At 44.5% G+C, this 13,196-nt stretch overlaps 1 protein-coding gene across 2 annotated transcripts in view; it reads right to left on the reverse strand.

Moving 5' to 3' along the window:
* The window catches only part of LOC140398380 (unconventional myosin-Id-like), a 913,794-nt gene that overhangs the window by 204,757 nt on the left and 695,841 nt on the right, over positions 1 to 13,196 (reverse strand). The window contains exon 22 of one of the 2 annotated variants that reach the window (XM_072487001.1): positions 560 to 622. The exons of the other annotated variant lie outside the window; for it this stretch is intronic. Coding sequence (XP_072343102.1) covers positions 595 to 622 — 28 coding nt within the window. The 3' untranslated portion in view covers positions 560 to 594. Of the gene's footprint in view, positions 1 to 559; positions 623 to 13,196 lie in introns of those variants that run through there. 2 annotated transcript variants of the gene reach the window in all.

The following is a 13,196-nucleotide window of genomic DNA, read 5'->3' on the forward strand; positions in this document are numbered from 1 at the left end:
AAGTTTATTTAAAAAAAACTACGAACTCCTTCCCCTGTGCTGGAAGAGCAGGAATTGTAAAAAATTTTTTTAGAGAACCCAATTATTTTTTTTCCCAATTAAGGAGCAATTTAGAGTGGCCAATCCTCCTAACGTGCACATCTTTGGGTTGTGGGGGTCAAACCCACGCAGACATGGGGAGAACGTGCAAACACCACATGGCCAGTGACAAAGGCTGGGATTCGAACCTGGGTCCTCAGCGCCGCAGTCCCAGTGCTAACCACTGCATCACATGCTGCCTCCGGAAGAGCAGGAATTATCAGACTCCTTCTGTGTTCGGATAGTACGGAAATTACCTTCTCCTGTGCTGGGACAGCAGGCTATATTATTGGCAGGGAGGATAGTGCATGTCACCTGCTGTCTTTCCTGTGCTCTGTTTTCTTCGGCCAATATCAGAGAATGGAAACAGCACTGCCAGAAAGGATGTCCACAGCATCTGTACTGATGGCCTCTTTGCTTTACGCATGCTGACTGGTCAACTGAACATTTCCAGGGCTTTTTGCTTTCATTACAGGAAACGGTCTGGGTCTGGATCCTTTTTCCTGCAAGAATGCCCTAACAGTTGGGTTTCTCGAGCCTCTTTCTGATGGGATAAAAAAGGAATGTGCCAGAATCATCAATGTTACTGCAGAAATCCTCACCAACAACTGTGCAATCCAAAGCTGCAGCTAATAATCACTATGCCTTCCTGATCAAATATTCATCTAATAATTACTACATAGGAATTGTGTGCCAAAAAGACCAAGTTCTTCCAGTTTGTCTTCCATCACCCAGATGGCCATATGATACAACAATGGAGTCATAGCAATCAATCTCTGTCAATTAAATTACAATCGATTCAGCTCCATTGGTAGAGAGCTTGGGAACCAGAGGCCCAAAGTCACATATTCCTCTCAAGTATGTTACATTTAGCACATATTAAGTTTTAAGTTATTCGAATATTGTATACTATTGCATCTATGTTGTTAAATACGTCCATCTAATAATGACTAATATGCATTGTCCTATAAATAATTAGAAATCAACAAAATCTATATCATTCTATGTCTCTGTAAACATGGTAAAAAGAGAGGAGACATCCCTTATCATCAGCAGAAAAATATCAGAGTGGGGTCAGACTGCATCTGTACGGATAATGCTTAAGGTATATCCCCTTTGGCAGAGGAGTACATGGAACCATATCATTTCTACAGTGCAGGAGGCCATTCGGCCCATCAAGTCTGCATCGACTCTTTGAAAATGTAACCAATTTAGGCCCATTCCCCTGCCCTAACCTGCACATCTTTGGACTGTGGGAGGAAACCGGAGCACCCAGAGGAAACCCATGCAGACACAGGGAGAAAGTGCAAACTCCACACAGACAGTTACCCAAGGCCAGAATTAAAGGCGGGTCCCTGGCGCTGTGACGCAATACCTGAATGATAAATTGGTTATTTTTATTTACAGATGCTATCAGACAAGGTATAATAATACAATTCCAAAATTGTTTTGTAGTTCAGACGATCACCATTTGCAGTTTGTTTCTTTTTAATTGCTTTATTCGGGAAACATTTTTTTTTACTCCTGGCACTTGACTTACGTGGGTGAAACACTATTTCGCAAACATTGCAGGCAAGCATTCTGTTCTGTCACCTCTGCTTACAGCCTTTTCAACCAGCATACATTTGGAACAATGAGCAAAATCTTTTTATTTTTTCAATAAATTTAGAGTACCTAATTATATATATTTTTTCCAATTAAGGGGCAATTTAGCGTGGCCAATCCACCTACACTGCACATCTTTGGGTTGTGGGGGGTGAAACCCACGCAGACACGAGGGGAATGTGCAAACTCCACACGGACAGTGACCCAGAGCCGGGATTCGAACCCGGGTCCTCAGCACCGTAGGCAGCAATGCTAACCACTGTGCCACGTGCCACCCTACAATGAGCAAAATTAATGGCCCAAACCTACAGTCAGTATTAAACTGCGGGCTGAAAATCTCGGCTAAGAAAATATTTTGCTCAATCCTGAGTGGATGTGAGACCATCCAGCATCATTCTCCCAACAGACATTAGATGCACAGTATTTTTGTTGCTATGGCAACAGCTACTCGTCAGCTGCCAGAAGGTGGCTTGAAATTGCCAGGTTATTTGTATGTGGTTTTGAGAATATAGACATCGTGGCTCCATCTATTTAACAGGGCAAACAAGAACACATACAATCATAGGACATTTACCTGGAAAAAGTATTTCATTGATCGAAGCTGTATACTTTATTTTTATAAAAGCATTCCTCAGTTTAAATTAACATTTGCAAAGGGAACTTTAGCAAGACTTAGTACCCAACGATACTTGCTATTTTGAGTCACTGCTTTTTTGATGGGAAACAGAAAGCTGATTGGCATGAAGATTGAAATGAGTCGGTGAGAAGATGAGAAAAATCCAGATTGAGTGGGATGATGCTATGAGTTTTAAAAGCCTTTGGATTGTGAGAAGTCATTAATTGAGGAGTTCCATAGCTTTGAGGTTGCAGGGAGAATGAATCAGGCAGGGTAGGAGATGATAGTGCAATGAATCTTTGTTTTACTGCAGTGAAGTGGCAAAGCAAGTTGGAAGGCTTCACTGAAGTGTAGGTGCAGCAAGAGATGGAATATTTATTTTAGCACAGATAATTAAATGCATACTGCACTTGGACACATAAGTCATTGCCACTCAAATAATTAAGCTTTTACACATCTGTCAAGGTCAGTAAATAATACCTCCAGACTCTTAAATCTTAACTCCTTTCAAAAACTGAGGACATCACTTTTTTAATTGAACACGCTACCATATCTTAGGCATAAGGTGTAGAATACTTAGACAGGCGAACACTGGAGCAGCTGTTTGGAACAGATGGGTCTTCCAACTGCTAGTGCGGTATGTCTGTCACAAACTGCTTTGCCTGGTCACTTTGCTCGAAGGGGTCAAACAAATGTGGCCTTGGTGCTGTGTGACAGAATGCCATTCCAACAAAAAGGAGGCTCATATTCCACAGAGCATGTAACACTAACACTAAAGTACGACAGGTACACAGATTGAACACTTAAAACAAAATACTGAATGCAATTGGGTGTTTTTCTTTTTAACAAAGTGAAATTCAAGAGAAACATTTTGTATTGACATTGTTTTAGTCAAGTGTAAGACAACTAAATAGTTAAATCGAGAATTACGTGTAAAACTTTGCGCAAATAACCATGCTGTATTTACACAGAAATATGTAGAACGGCAGAGAACACTCCACCTAACTAACCCACACAAGTCTCCCATCCTCCTTCACCTAACCCTATCAACATATCCTTCTATTCTTTTCTCCCTCATGTTTATCAAGTTTACATTTCAATGCACTTCTGCGACAGTCACCTCAACTACTCCTCATTGTAGCAAATTCCACATTATAACAATTCTCTGAGTAAATCCAGAGTGGAATTATTAACGATGATCTTATATTTATGGCCCTTTTCTCCACTCCCGCTCAGAACTATAGAAGTAAGAATGCAGAAGGCCATTCAAGCCCCTTGCACCTGTTCCAGTGCTACCTTTGCACCTGGAGCCATGTACTGGGCTGAAACTATGACAGTAATCTAAATACAATTATATCTGCCACAATTGCCAAGACTTGGCTAAAATATCACAGGCCCTCATTACAGGATATATTTTAATAACATTTTAATCTGATTCCATTCTGTCTGCAATCTCGTGTGAGTATATCGGAGACCAGCCAGAAAAGGTAGGCTTCAAGCAATGCATAGTGTGACCCCTGCCAGATGTGGTGTTATGCATCACTGTAAATACACAAGGGGTTAACGTAGATACACTAGGACTGAATAAACACTAGAAGGAGCACCAGAGACATCATGACACACAGACATTCAACCAATAGGTCAGTAAGATAGGACACGGCCAATGGACAGTCAAGACACACCCAGAGGTGCCACTACCACAAGGGGGCTACCCATATTAAAGGACAGGGCACACATGCTCTTTCTCTTTCTATAGGCAGCTCTCAGAAAGACAGGGGCAGATCAGGAAGCATCACACCCACCACATGGATTAGAGCAGACTGGTTAGTTAGATTGAGTTACTATAGTAAGATTAGCAGGAGAGTCGAACTCAAGTAGGAGAATTGTTAACTGTTCAATAAATGTGTTAAACCTATCTCCAAGTCTGAACCTTCCTTTGTCAGAGTATACATCAAGGAAGCAGCTTATGCTACACGAAGAAGCATAACAGAACATGGTACCATTAGTGCCTGTTAAATCTACATAGTTCAACTCAAAATCCGTGACTACCAGCGACAGCACCCAGGCATGATGTTTGAGATTCCGGTTCCACAGCAGCTCAGGTATTACGGCAATCTCAGTGGAAACTGACGTGCGTTCAGGCAGAGATTCGAGATCTACCTGGTAGCATCGGACCTAGATGGCGTGGCGGATGCAGAGAAAATAAAGCTTCTGCTCACCATCGCCGGTGCAAATGCAGCAGAAATCTTCAAGACCTTCAAGTACTCCAAAGGGCAAGACAAGAGAGACTTCCAGACAGTCCTGGAAAAGTTTCAAACAGACTGCGCGGAAAACACAAGAGAGAACGGTAAAAGAGATGCCAATACGCACCACGAGGCGAAGGTAGGCCTGCAAATGCAGAAAACGACAGTTTTGAACGGCAGCCATCTTGAGAAAGGAGCTGCACACGCGCAGTTCCCCAAAAGAAGCTTACCGGCAAAACAGTGTTTTGCACATGCGTGAGAAGCCGCGCATGCGCAGTTGCGCAAATGGCGCAAAGTAAAAGAAAAGCGATATGCGCATGCGCAATCCATTCCTACGCTCTACATCACCAGCGTCATGATGTCAGAGGCCCCGGACCACATCCACTTAAAGGGGAAATGTCCCAAAACAGTGAAAAAGAATTTTAAAGCCGGAAAACACAACTCTTTCACCCGGAACGATAGCACAATGCCTGAACTTCGACCAGAAGCTGAAAGTAACCTACGCAGAACACTGCAACAAGCAGTTAGCATCACCCAAAGCAATGATTTAGTCCTTGACGACTACGACTCAGACATTGATTACTTCTTTGGACATCGCGTGTACAATGACAGCTCCGACACAAAAAGTGACACAACACCAGGTTCCATCCTTTTACTCAATAAGGCACTCTGTGAAACAGCTGAGATCAGCATCAGACCATCTCGGAAAAGCCTCAGTGAAAACGCCAGCTGAGATAGAATCTGAATCCAGGGCTTTAGACTTGTGAACAAATGGACTGATCTGCATTGTTCTAAATTTAGCATCCTAATTGCAACTGCGCTTTCCATTGCTACATATCTGTGTCCGGGATTTTCTGGTCTGCCCCGTGCCGAGTTTTCCAGTGGCAGAGGCAGCTCGCCATTCGCTGCTGAAGGGGTCTTCCGGTCCCGCCAAAGTCACTGTCCATTTGCACAGTTCACCAGTCACACCGCCGGGGAACCAACCGTGAGCGAGGGGGAGGGGGTAGGATTCATATTTGGTGGGATCAGAAGATCCCGGCAGAGGGAAGTGCCAGAAAACTCGAAAACAGGCTCAAAGGGCCAGGTGGCCTACTCCTGCTCCTAGTTCTTATGTAAAACCCTGCTCTAGGTCTTGAATAATGTAGAGTTAGAATCATACAGCACAAAAGGAAGCCATTTGGCCCATTTTGTGGCTCAATTAGCTCTCTGAAAGAACTACCAATTGTACTATTACAGCGAACAAGGTCTGTAGAGTTATTGATTCATCAATAAGAGTCATACATCACAGATAGAGGCCTGTTGTGTCTGCCCTGGCCATCAAGCACCTAGCTATTCTAATCCCATTTTCCAGCACTTGATCCATAGCCTTGTATGCTATGGCATTTCAAGTGCCCATCTAAATGCTCCTCAAATGTTGTGAGGATTCCTACCTCTACCACCTTTTCAGGCAGTTAGTTCCAGATTCCCATCACCCTTTAGGTGAAAAAGTTTCTCCTCAAATCTCCTAGAAATCTCCTACCCTTTATTTTAAATGCATGCCCCCTGGTTATTGACCCCTCTACTAAGGGAAAAAGTTAATTCCTATCTACCTTACCTATGTCCTTCATAGTTTTATACACCTCAGATCAGCCTTTTCTGCTGTAGGGAGAACAGCCCCAGCCTAACCAGTCTCTCTTCCTGCCCAGGCAACATCCCAGTGAATCTCCTCTGTATGCTTTCTAGTGCAGTCACATACTGATGCTAATCAATTAGCACAGGCACAATCAATATTCAATTCAAGGTGCAGTGGGAGCCTCGGTGTGGTCCCCGATCAGGGGTAACCACCGGTTTGTCCCGGGGAAGATGGACTGGCATTGTTTGTCCCGGGGAAGATCGACTGGAACATGAATTGTTCCAGGGCTGGCATTGGGCGGGGATTAGAAGAATGGGGGACCTGTTCATTGACGGGACATTTGCGAGCCTAGGGGCACTGGAGGAGAAGTTTGAGCTACCCCCGGGAAATGCAATTAGATATATGCAGGTGAGGGCTTTTGTGAGGCGACAGGTCAGGGAATTCCCGTTGCTCCCGGCACAAGAAATTCAAGACAGGGTGATCTCGGGTGTATGGGTCGGGGAGGGCAAGGTGTCGGCAATACACCAAGAGATGAAAGAAGAGGGGGAAGCGCTAGCAGAAGAGTTGAAGGGTAAATGGGAGGAGGAGCTGGGGGAGGAGATCGAGGAAGGTTTGTGGGCTGATGCCCTGGGTAGGGTTAATTCCTCCTCCTCATGTGCCAGGCTCAGCCTGATACAATTTAAGGTGGTTCACAGAGCGCACTTGATGGGGGCAAGGTTGGGTAGGTTCTTTGGGGTCGAGGACAGATGTGGAAGGTGTTCAGGGAGTCCGGCGAACCATGTCCATATGTTTTGGTCATGCCCGGCACTGGAGGGGTTCTGGAGAGGAGTGGCGGGAGCAATATCTCAGATGGTGAAAGTCCGGGTCAAGACAAGTTGGGGGCTAGCAATATTTGGAGTAGTGGACGAGCCGGGAGTGCAGGAGGCGAAAGAGGCCGGCATTCTGGCCTTTGCATCCCTCGTAGCCCGGTGAAGGATCTTGCTAATGTGGAAGGAGGTCATTGAAAGGGGCAACACAGGTGGAGAAGGTAGTCAAGAAGGCTACCTTCATTGGCCAGGGCATTGAGTATAAGAATTGGCAAGTCATGTTGCAGCTGTATAGAACCTTAGTTAGGCCACACTTGGAGTATAGTGTTCAATTCTGGTCGCCACACTACCAGAAGGATGTGGAGGCTTTAGAGAGGGTGCAGAAGAGATTTACCAGAATGTTGCCTGGTATGGAGGGCATTAGCTATGAGGAGCGATTGAATAAACTCGGTTTGTTCTCACTGGAACGAAGGAGGTTGAGGGGAGACCTGATAGAGGTATACAAAATTATGAGGGGCATAGACAGAGTGGATAGTCAGAGGCTTTTCCCCAGGGTAGAGGGGTCAATTACTAGGGGGCATAGGTTTAAGGTGAGAGGGGCAAGGTTTAGAGTAGATGTACGAGGCAAGTTTTTTACGCAGAGGGTAGTGGGTGCCTGGAACTCGCTACCGGAGGAGGTAGTGGAAGCAGGGACGATAGGGACATTTAAGGGGCATCCTGACAAATATACGAATAGGATGGGAATAGAAGGATACGGACCCAGGAAGTGTAGAAGATTGTAGTTTAGTCGGGCAGCATGGTCGGCACGGGCTTGGAGGGCCGAAGGGCCTGTTCCTGTGCTGTACATTTCTTTGTTCTTTGTTTTGTTCTTTGTTTGAGGCGAAGCCCCCCAGCGTGGAGGCCTGGATAAACGACATGGCTGGGTTCATAAAGCTGGAGAGGATTAAGTTTGCCTTGAGAGGGTCTGCGCAGGGGTGCTACAGGCGGTGGCAACCGTTCCTAGACTATCTCGCGGAGCGTTAGAGGAAGGTCGGTCAGCAGCAGCAGCAGCAGCAACCCTGGGGAGGGGGGGGGGGGGGGGGGGGGGGATGGGGGATTGCTTGAGGGGATGGAGGAGCAGGAGATAACATGAAGGGTGGGGGAAACTGGCACGTACGGGAGAGAGCCAGTGTATAAAGCTATGTAAATATACCATTTTGCCATGTATATATCTTGCTCAGTGCGATTTTGTGTTATTTTGTTACCGGGGGGGCGGGGGGGGTTATTGTTTGCAAGGGGAAAAAATTGTGTTGGTAAAAAACGTTAAATATTCAATTCAAGGCAGTTCAATTTTAGTGCTATATTTCCATTATTATTCTTATTTCCCTTTTTAAAATAAATTTGACTTCACTTTTATTTTTATTTTTCTTTAAAAAAAAAAATTCTCCTGCCTGAATGTAAAATGTGCAGTAAACTCATAGAGCTTGGCCCATTCAGTCTCTATGCTCTGATCCTGTTCTTTCCCCTTTCAAGGTTGATTGCACCCCCAAGTCCCACCCAGTCTCTCTGTTCATACTGTTCCAAGTACACCAACAGAGCTGGGATTGGAAAATTGAAAACATTATTTTAAACCAGTAAAATAGTACACACAGTTTTTCTTAAAATGAATTTAAAATGAATCTTGCTCTGTGGCAAGATTTAAACCATGAATTTCGGTAGCTAATAAATCAAGTTACAAATGATAAGTTGAAGTGAAAGAAGAGAAAATCAAGCGAAAAAAACCCAGCCGGTAAATTAACCAACACTAAGTGGGGAAGAATTAAAGACTATCTGAGCAAGAAATAAACAATTTGCATTTATCAAGGATTTCAACATTAACAAAACCCAAAGGGGGTAAATGAAGTAAAGAATACAGATGTTGAGTCAGGAAGAGAGATATTGGGAGAGATGACCGAAAGTGTGGTCAAAGAAATGGAGTTTGAGAAACTTTTTAAAGGTGCATTAAGTCATTGAGAAGTAGAGGGATTTACTGAGTGAATTCCAGAAAGTAGGGAGCAGTGAAGCAGTAAAGGGAAGAGAGAAATAAACAGAAAATCAGAATCAGGAGATTGAAGCTTTTAGTAAAAGGTACTGAGGAGTACAGATACGATGGGGGTGGTTACGAGGGGAATTGTTGACCATGAAACCATTGTCGATTGCTGTAAAAACGTTTCATTAATGTTCTCCAGGGAAGGAAATCTGCTATCCTTTCCCTGTCTGGACTACATATGACTCCAGGCACCCAGCAATGTGGTTGACTCTTAAATGCCCTCTGAAATGACACACTCAATTCAAGGGCAATTAGCGATAGGCAATAAATGCTGGTCCAGCCAGCGACGCTCACATCCCCGAATGAATTTTTAAAAAGTCAAAGTCAATTGAGGCCCGGAGAGATGGAGTGAGGCATATTCAACACACAAAAGCAAAATATTGGAGATGCTGGAAATCCAAAATAAAAATTGTGCTGGAAATACTCAAGTCAGGCAACATCTGTGGAGAGAGACAAAGTCAATGTTTCGGGTTGATAACCTTTCACCAGGTATCTCTGAAAGGTACATTTTTGCTTTTATTTTCCCAATAGAGGCCTACCACATGGCTGTGAGTGACATCACTGAAATTAAGGAAGAGGATGGCTCAAAGATAGATTCTTGCAGCACTATGGAGGTGCTGTGTAAAAGATGGTAGTGAGACCACTGCTAGAGATGTGCCAGCCGTGATCAGAGAGGTAAGAATGTATTTGTGCAAAAGGAGGCATATGAGGAGAAGACAAAGAAGGAATTGAGGAAGGAGTTACGGGGGAGATGAACATGGAGCTCATTGGCAATTACACTTTTGAAGGCCCTTAGATAGGAAAGTAAGTTTGGAGATGGGGCCAAAATAGTTTTCAAAATAGTGAGTGATGTGATGAAAACAGTTTTGAAAGGGATGAAAAGAGTACCTGATGAGAGACGATGCCAGATAGCATGTGCATCAGAAAGCAGAAGTGTGCACTGGGGAGTTAGATGTGAAAAGGATTGACCAATTATTAGTAGCAATGAGGAGAGAAGGAGTTGAAATTTGAAGAGTGAGTTTGAGAGTGACTTCGTGAGACATCTGAGGGAAAGTTTTCTTCATGGGTGGATGAAGAGAATAGTGTGATTGGTGAGGTGAATGGAAAAGGTTTCAAGAGATAGCCTTGTTGGAATCAAGATTTAAAGTGCAGAGATACTGGGCAGGATTCTCGCAAAAGATTTCTTAGGATGTGATTCAACTAATTGGAAACAAAGACCCATAACGAGTGTGTTTAGCCGCATGTTTCTTGGAGCTCGCGGTGCCGAGATGCACTTGACTACACAAGGGGCCTCAGCAGGGAACACGCAGCCGAGGCCTCACATAGCCCCAATTTATACACTGGGAGCACTGCTCATCGGAACTCCCCAGTGTAGCGAGAGATCGCGATACCAATTTTGAATGACATCTCAAACTCAGAGCTCCCGAAGCGGCCCCTGAAGCGACCAATGCCTCCCCAGTCCAAACGCACTATGAGAGGGTCCCCGCATCCCCTCGCGCACCCTCCCCAACACCCACACAGGGCACCCCCGGCCCGGTCACACAAGTGCAAAATATGCCAGCTTGGCACCACATGGGCACCATGGAGCAGTGCCAGGCTGGTGCACAGTTGGCACTGTCAGGGTGCCCAGGTGGCACCAGGGCACCACCCTGCTCAAAGGATATGCAGCTGGGGACCTCTGACACCTGGGAGACCCCTACGAGTGCCGTTCTGTCTGGTCCGTGTTTGTGCAGACCAGTGCTGGACAACACTCGCCCGAGGTCTCCGAGGCAAAGGCGATCAATCCAAAAGCCTCGGAATCTGCACATTAGAGTGAGACTAGCTGTCTTCCTCTAATATGCACATTTGCCAAAACGTGATCCTACCCACAATGGGAGGGATTTACATCTCAACATCTCACGAGATCACATTGGATCGTTTCAGGCACAGCATTGCCATTGGATCACACTGTAAGTGTTATTCTCCAGAGGAAAACCGGTGAGATTGACACTTGGTGGTTTGGGGCGAATTAGTTCGCAATTCGACCACACTTCGAAATTTTTTTGGAGCCTGTCAAGGTTCTCACTGAATTTACCCACACTTATGGAGACCTAAAGACACTGGCAGGAATGGCTCCTCAAAGATCGGGGCACCCTTCTTAAATGGAATAGACCTGAACCAGATTACGTTGGAATGTGGGTCAGGGAGAATCCCAAAGAGGTTTCTCTCTGCCAGTAAACAGCTCTGGCCTTCCCCCGCAATTCTCTGGCCCTAGCGCGATCTGTGCAGGAGCGTGTGGAGCCGGAGAATTGAGCACGCTATGAGAGATGTCTGGAATATATGAATGGGAATTTATATAAGAAGATTGGGAGGGATATTTCTTTTTATCATTTGTGGGATGTAATGTTTATCTCACAAGGCCAGTATTTATTACCTGCCCCTAATTGTCCCTGAAAAGGTGGTGGTGAACAGCCTTCTTGAACCATTGGGCGGGATTTATCCACCACCCTGCCGGGTGATTTTCAGCGGCGGAGGGGGCCCACCAGTGGGATTTAGTGGTCCCGCCATTATCATCGGGATTTCCCATTTATAGCACCCCTTGTTGCCAGGAAACCCATGCCCCGGCGTGGGACTGGAGTTTCCCGCTAGCGTGAACAGCCGGTAAATCCTTCCCATTGTAGTTCACACTGTGTAGGTATACCAAGACTGAGTACAGATTTGTTAAATGAATGGGTTTCAAACTGTGGTCTCCACAGGTTAAGGCGTGATCCCAGTAGATCTTCAAAATCATTGTAATTTTGCCTATCAGTTACATATATTTCAGACTTTATTGTAAATATCTATATTTATTTACCTACAGCACATACATTTCCTGTTAAAATTTGTTTTCCTTTTGTAAATTTGTCTTTTGTAATGATTACATAGTTTTTCCTTTGGGTATCTGGCATTATCTTATGGAAGTTAGAACAGGGAATTGACAGGAGTATATCAATATTTGTTCGCACGCCTGACAGTATGTCAATACCAGAGCAGGATCCTCAGTTGCATGCCAACATTTGAGAAAGCATTTTCTCTCCTCTCCCACAGCAGAGCAAAGTTTGAAATCACTGTGCTAACTATTCATATTGCCACAGCTATTGGGTCAATATTGTGAATACAATTAATTTTAATATGCTAGAAAAAGGTGTCGAATCTTTTTCTATTATGCAGGCCTCCCAAAAGGAAACGGAGGCTGGATGATAAAATTCAGCAGGAAAATCACGGAAATACTTTAAAACAAACAGAAACAACTTGCATTTGTGTAGTTCTTTCACAGCCTCAAGATGCCCCAAAGTAATTGACATCTAATTAAATCAGTGGTAGGAAACCTCAGCCGGGGGTATGCAGCTCATCTGGGTTCTGAGTGTAGCCCATGAGACATTTAGTTGACGGCTGCCACATTACGCTAATTTCTATCGGTGTGACTGAAGTGATGGGCACATAAGGGCAAGTGAAGTGAAGTGTAAGGGCAGCATGGTGGCGCAGTGGTTAGCACTGCTGCCTCATGACACCGAGGTCCCAGGTTCGATCCTGGCTCTGTGTCACAGTCTGTGTGGAGTTTGCACATTCTCCCCGTGTTTGCGTGGGTTTTGCCCCCACAACCCAAAGATGTGCAGGGTAGGCCATGCTAAATTGCCCCTTAATTGGAAAAAATGAATTGGGTACTCTAAATTTATTAAAAAAGAGTGAGGTGCGTGCGGATTGCACACAACATTGACTGAGAGCCGTGCGCTCCCTCTGTATCCAATGCGTAAATATTTCTTTTGCTTTTAATGATTATAGATATAAATGATTAAGCATTTTCTGTAAGTCGTTATGAAATTTATGGCATGTATTAAATGTACTTAATCTTATTCATGGGATCTTGGTTAGTGAACAAGCCTGATTTCAATCACTGCTGCCATCATGCTGAGATGATTTTACGTTAATAGGTGCTCCATAAATGCAATTTATTTCCAACTTTTGTCATGTAGCCAATTTGCTTTGCACCTGGTAAGCTCCCAGAAATAACAATGCAATGATGAACAGATAATCTGATTCAGTAATGTTGGCTGTGAAGTTATTGATCGTAGTGTTGTGACTACAGTCTACATTACTTGGTTGGAACTTTGCAAAAGAACAAACTTGCATTATAATATATAAATGCAAT

This window comes from Scyliorhinus torazame, chromosome 21, assembly GCF_047496885.1.
Source record: "Scyliorhinus torazame isolate Kashiwa2021f chromosome 21, sScyTor2.1, whole genome shotgun sequence".
Lineage (NCBI taxonomy): Eukaryota > Metazoa > Chordata > Chondrichthyes > Carcharhiniformes > Scyliorhinidae > Scyliorhinus > Scyliorhinus torazame.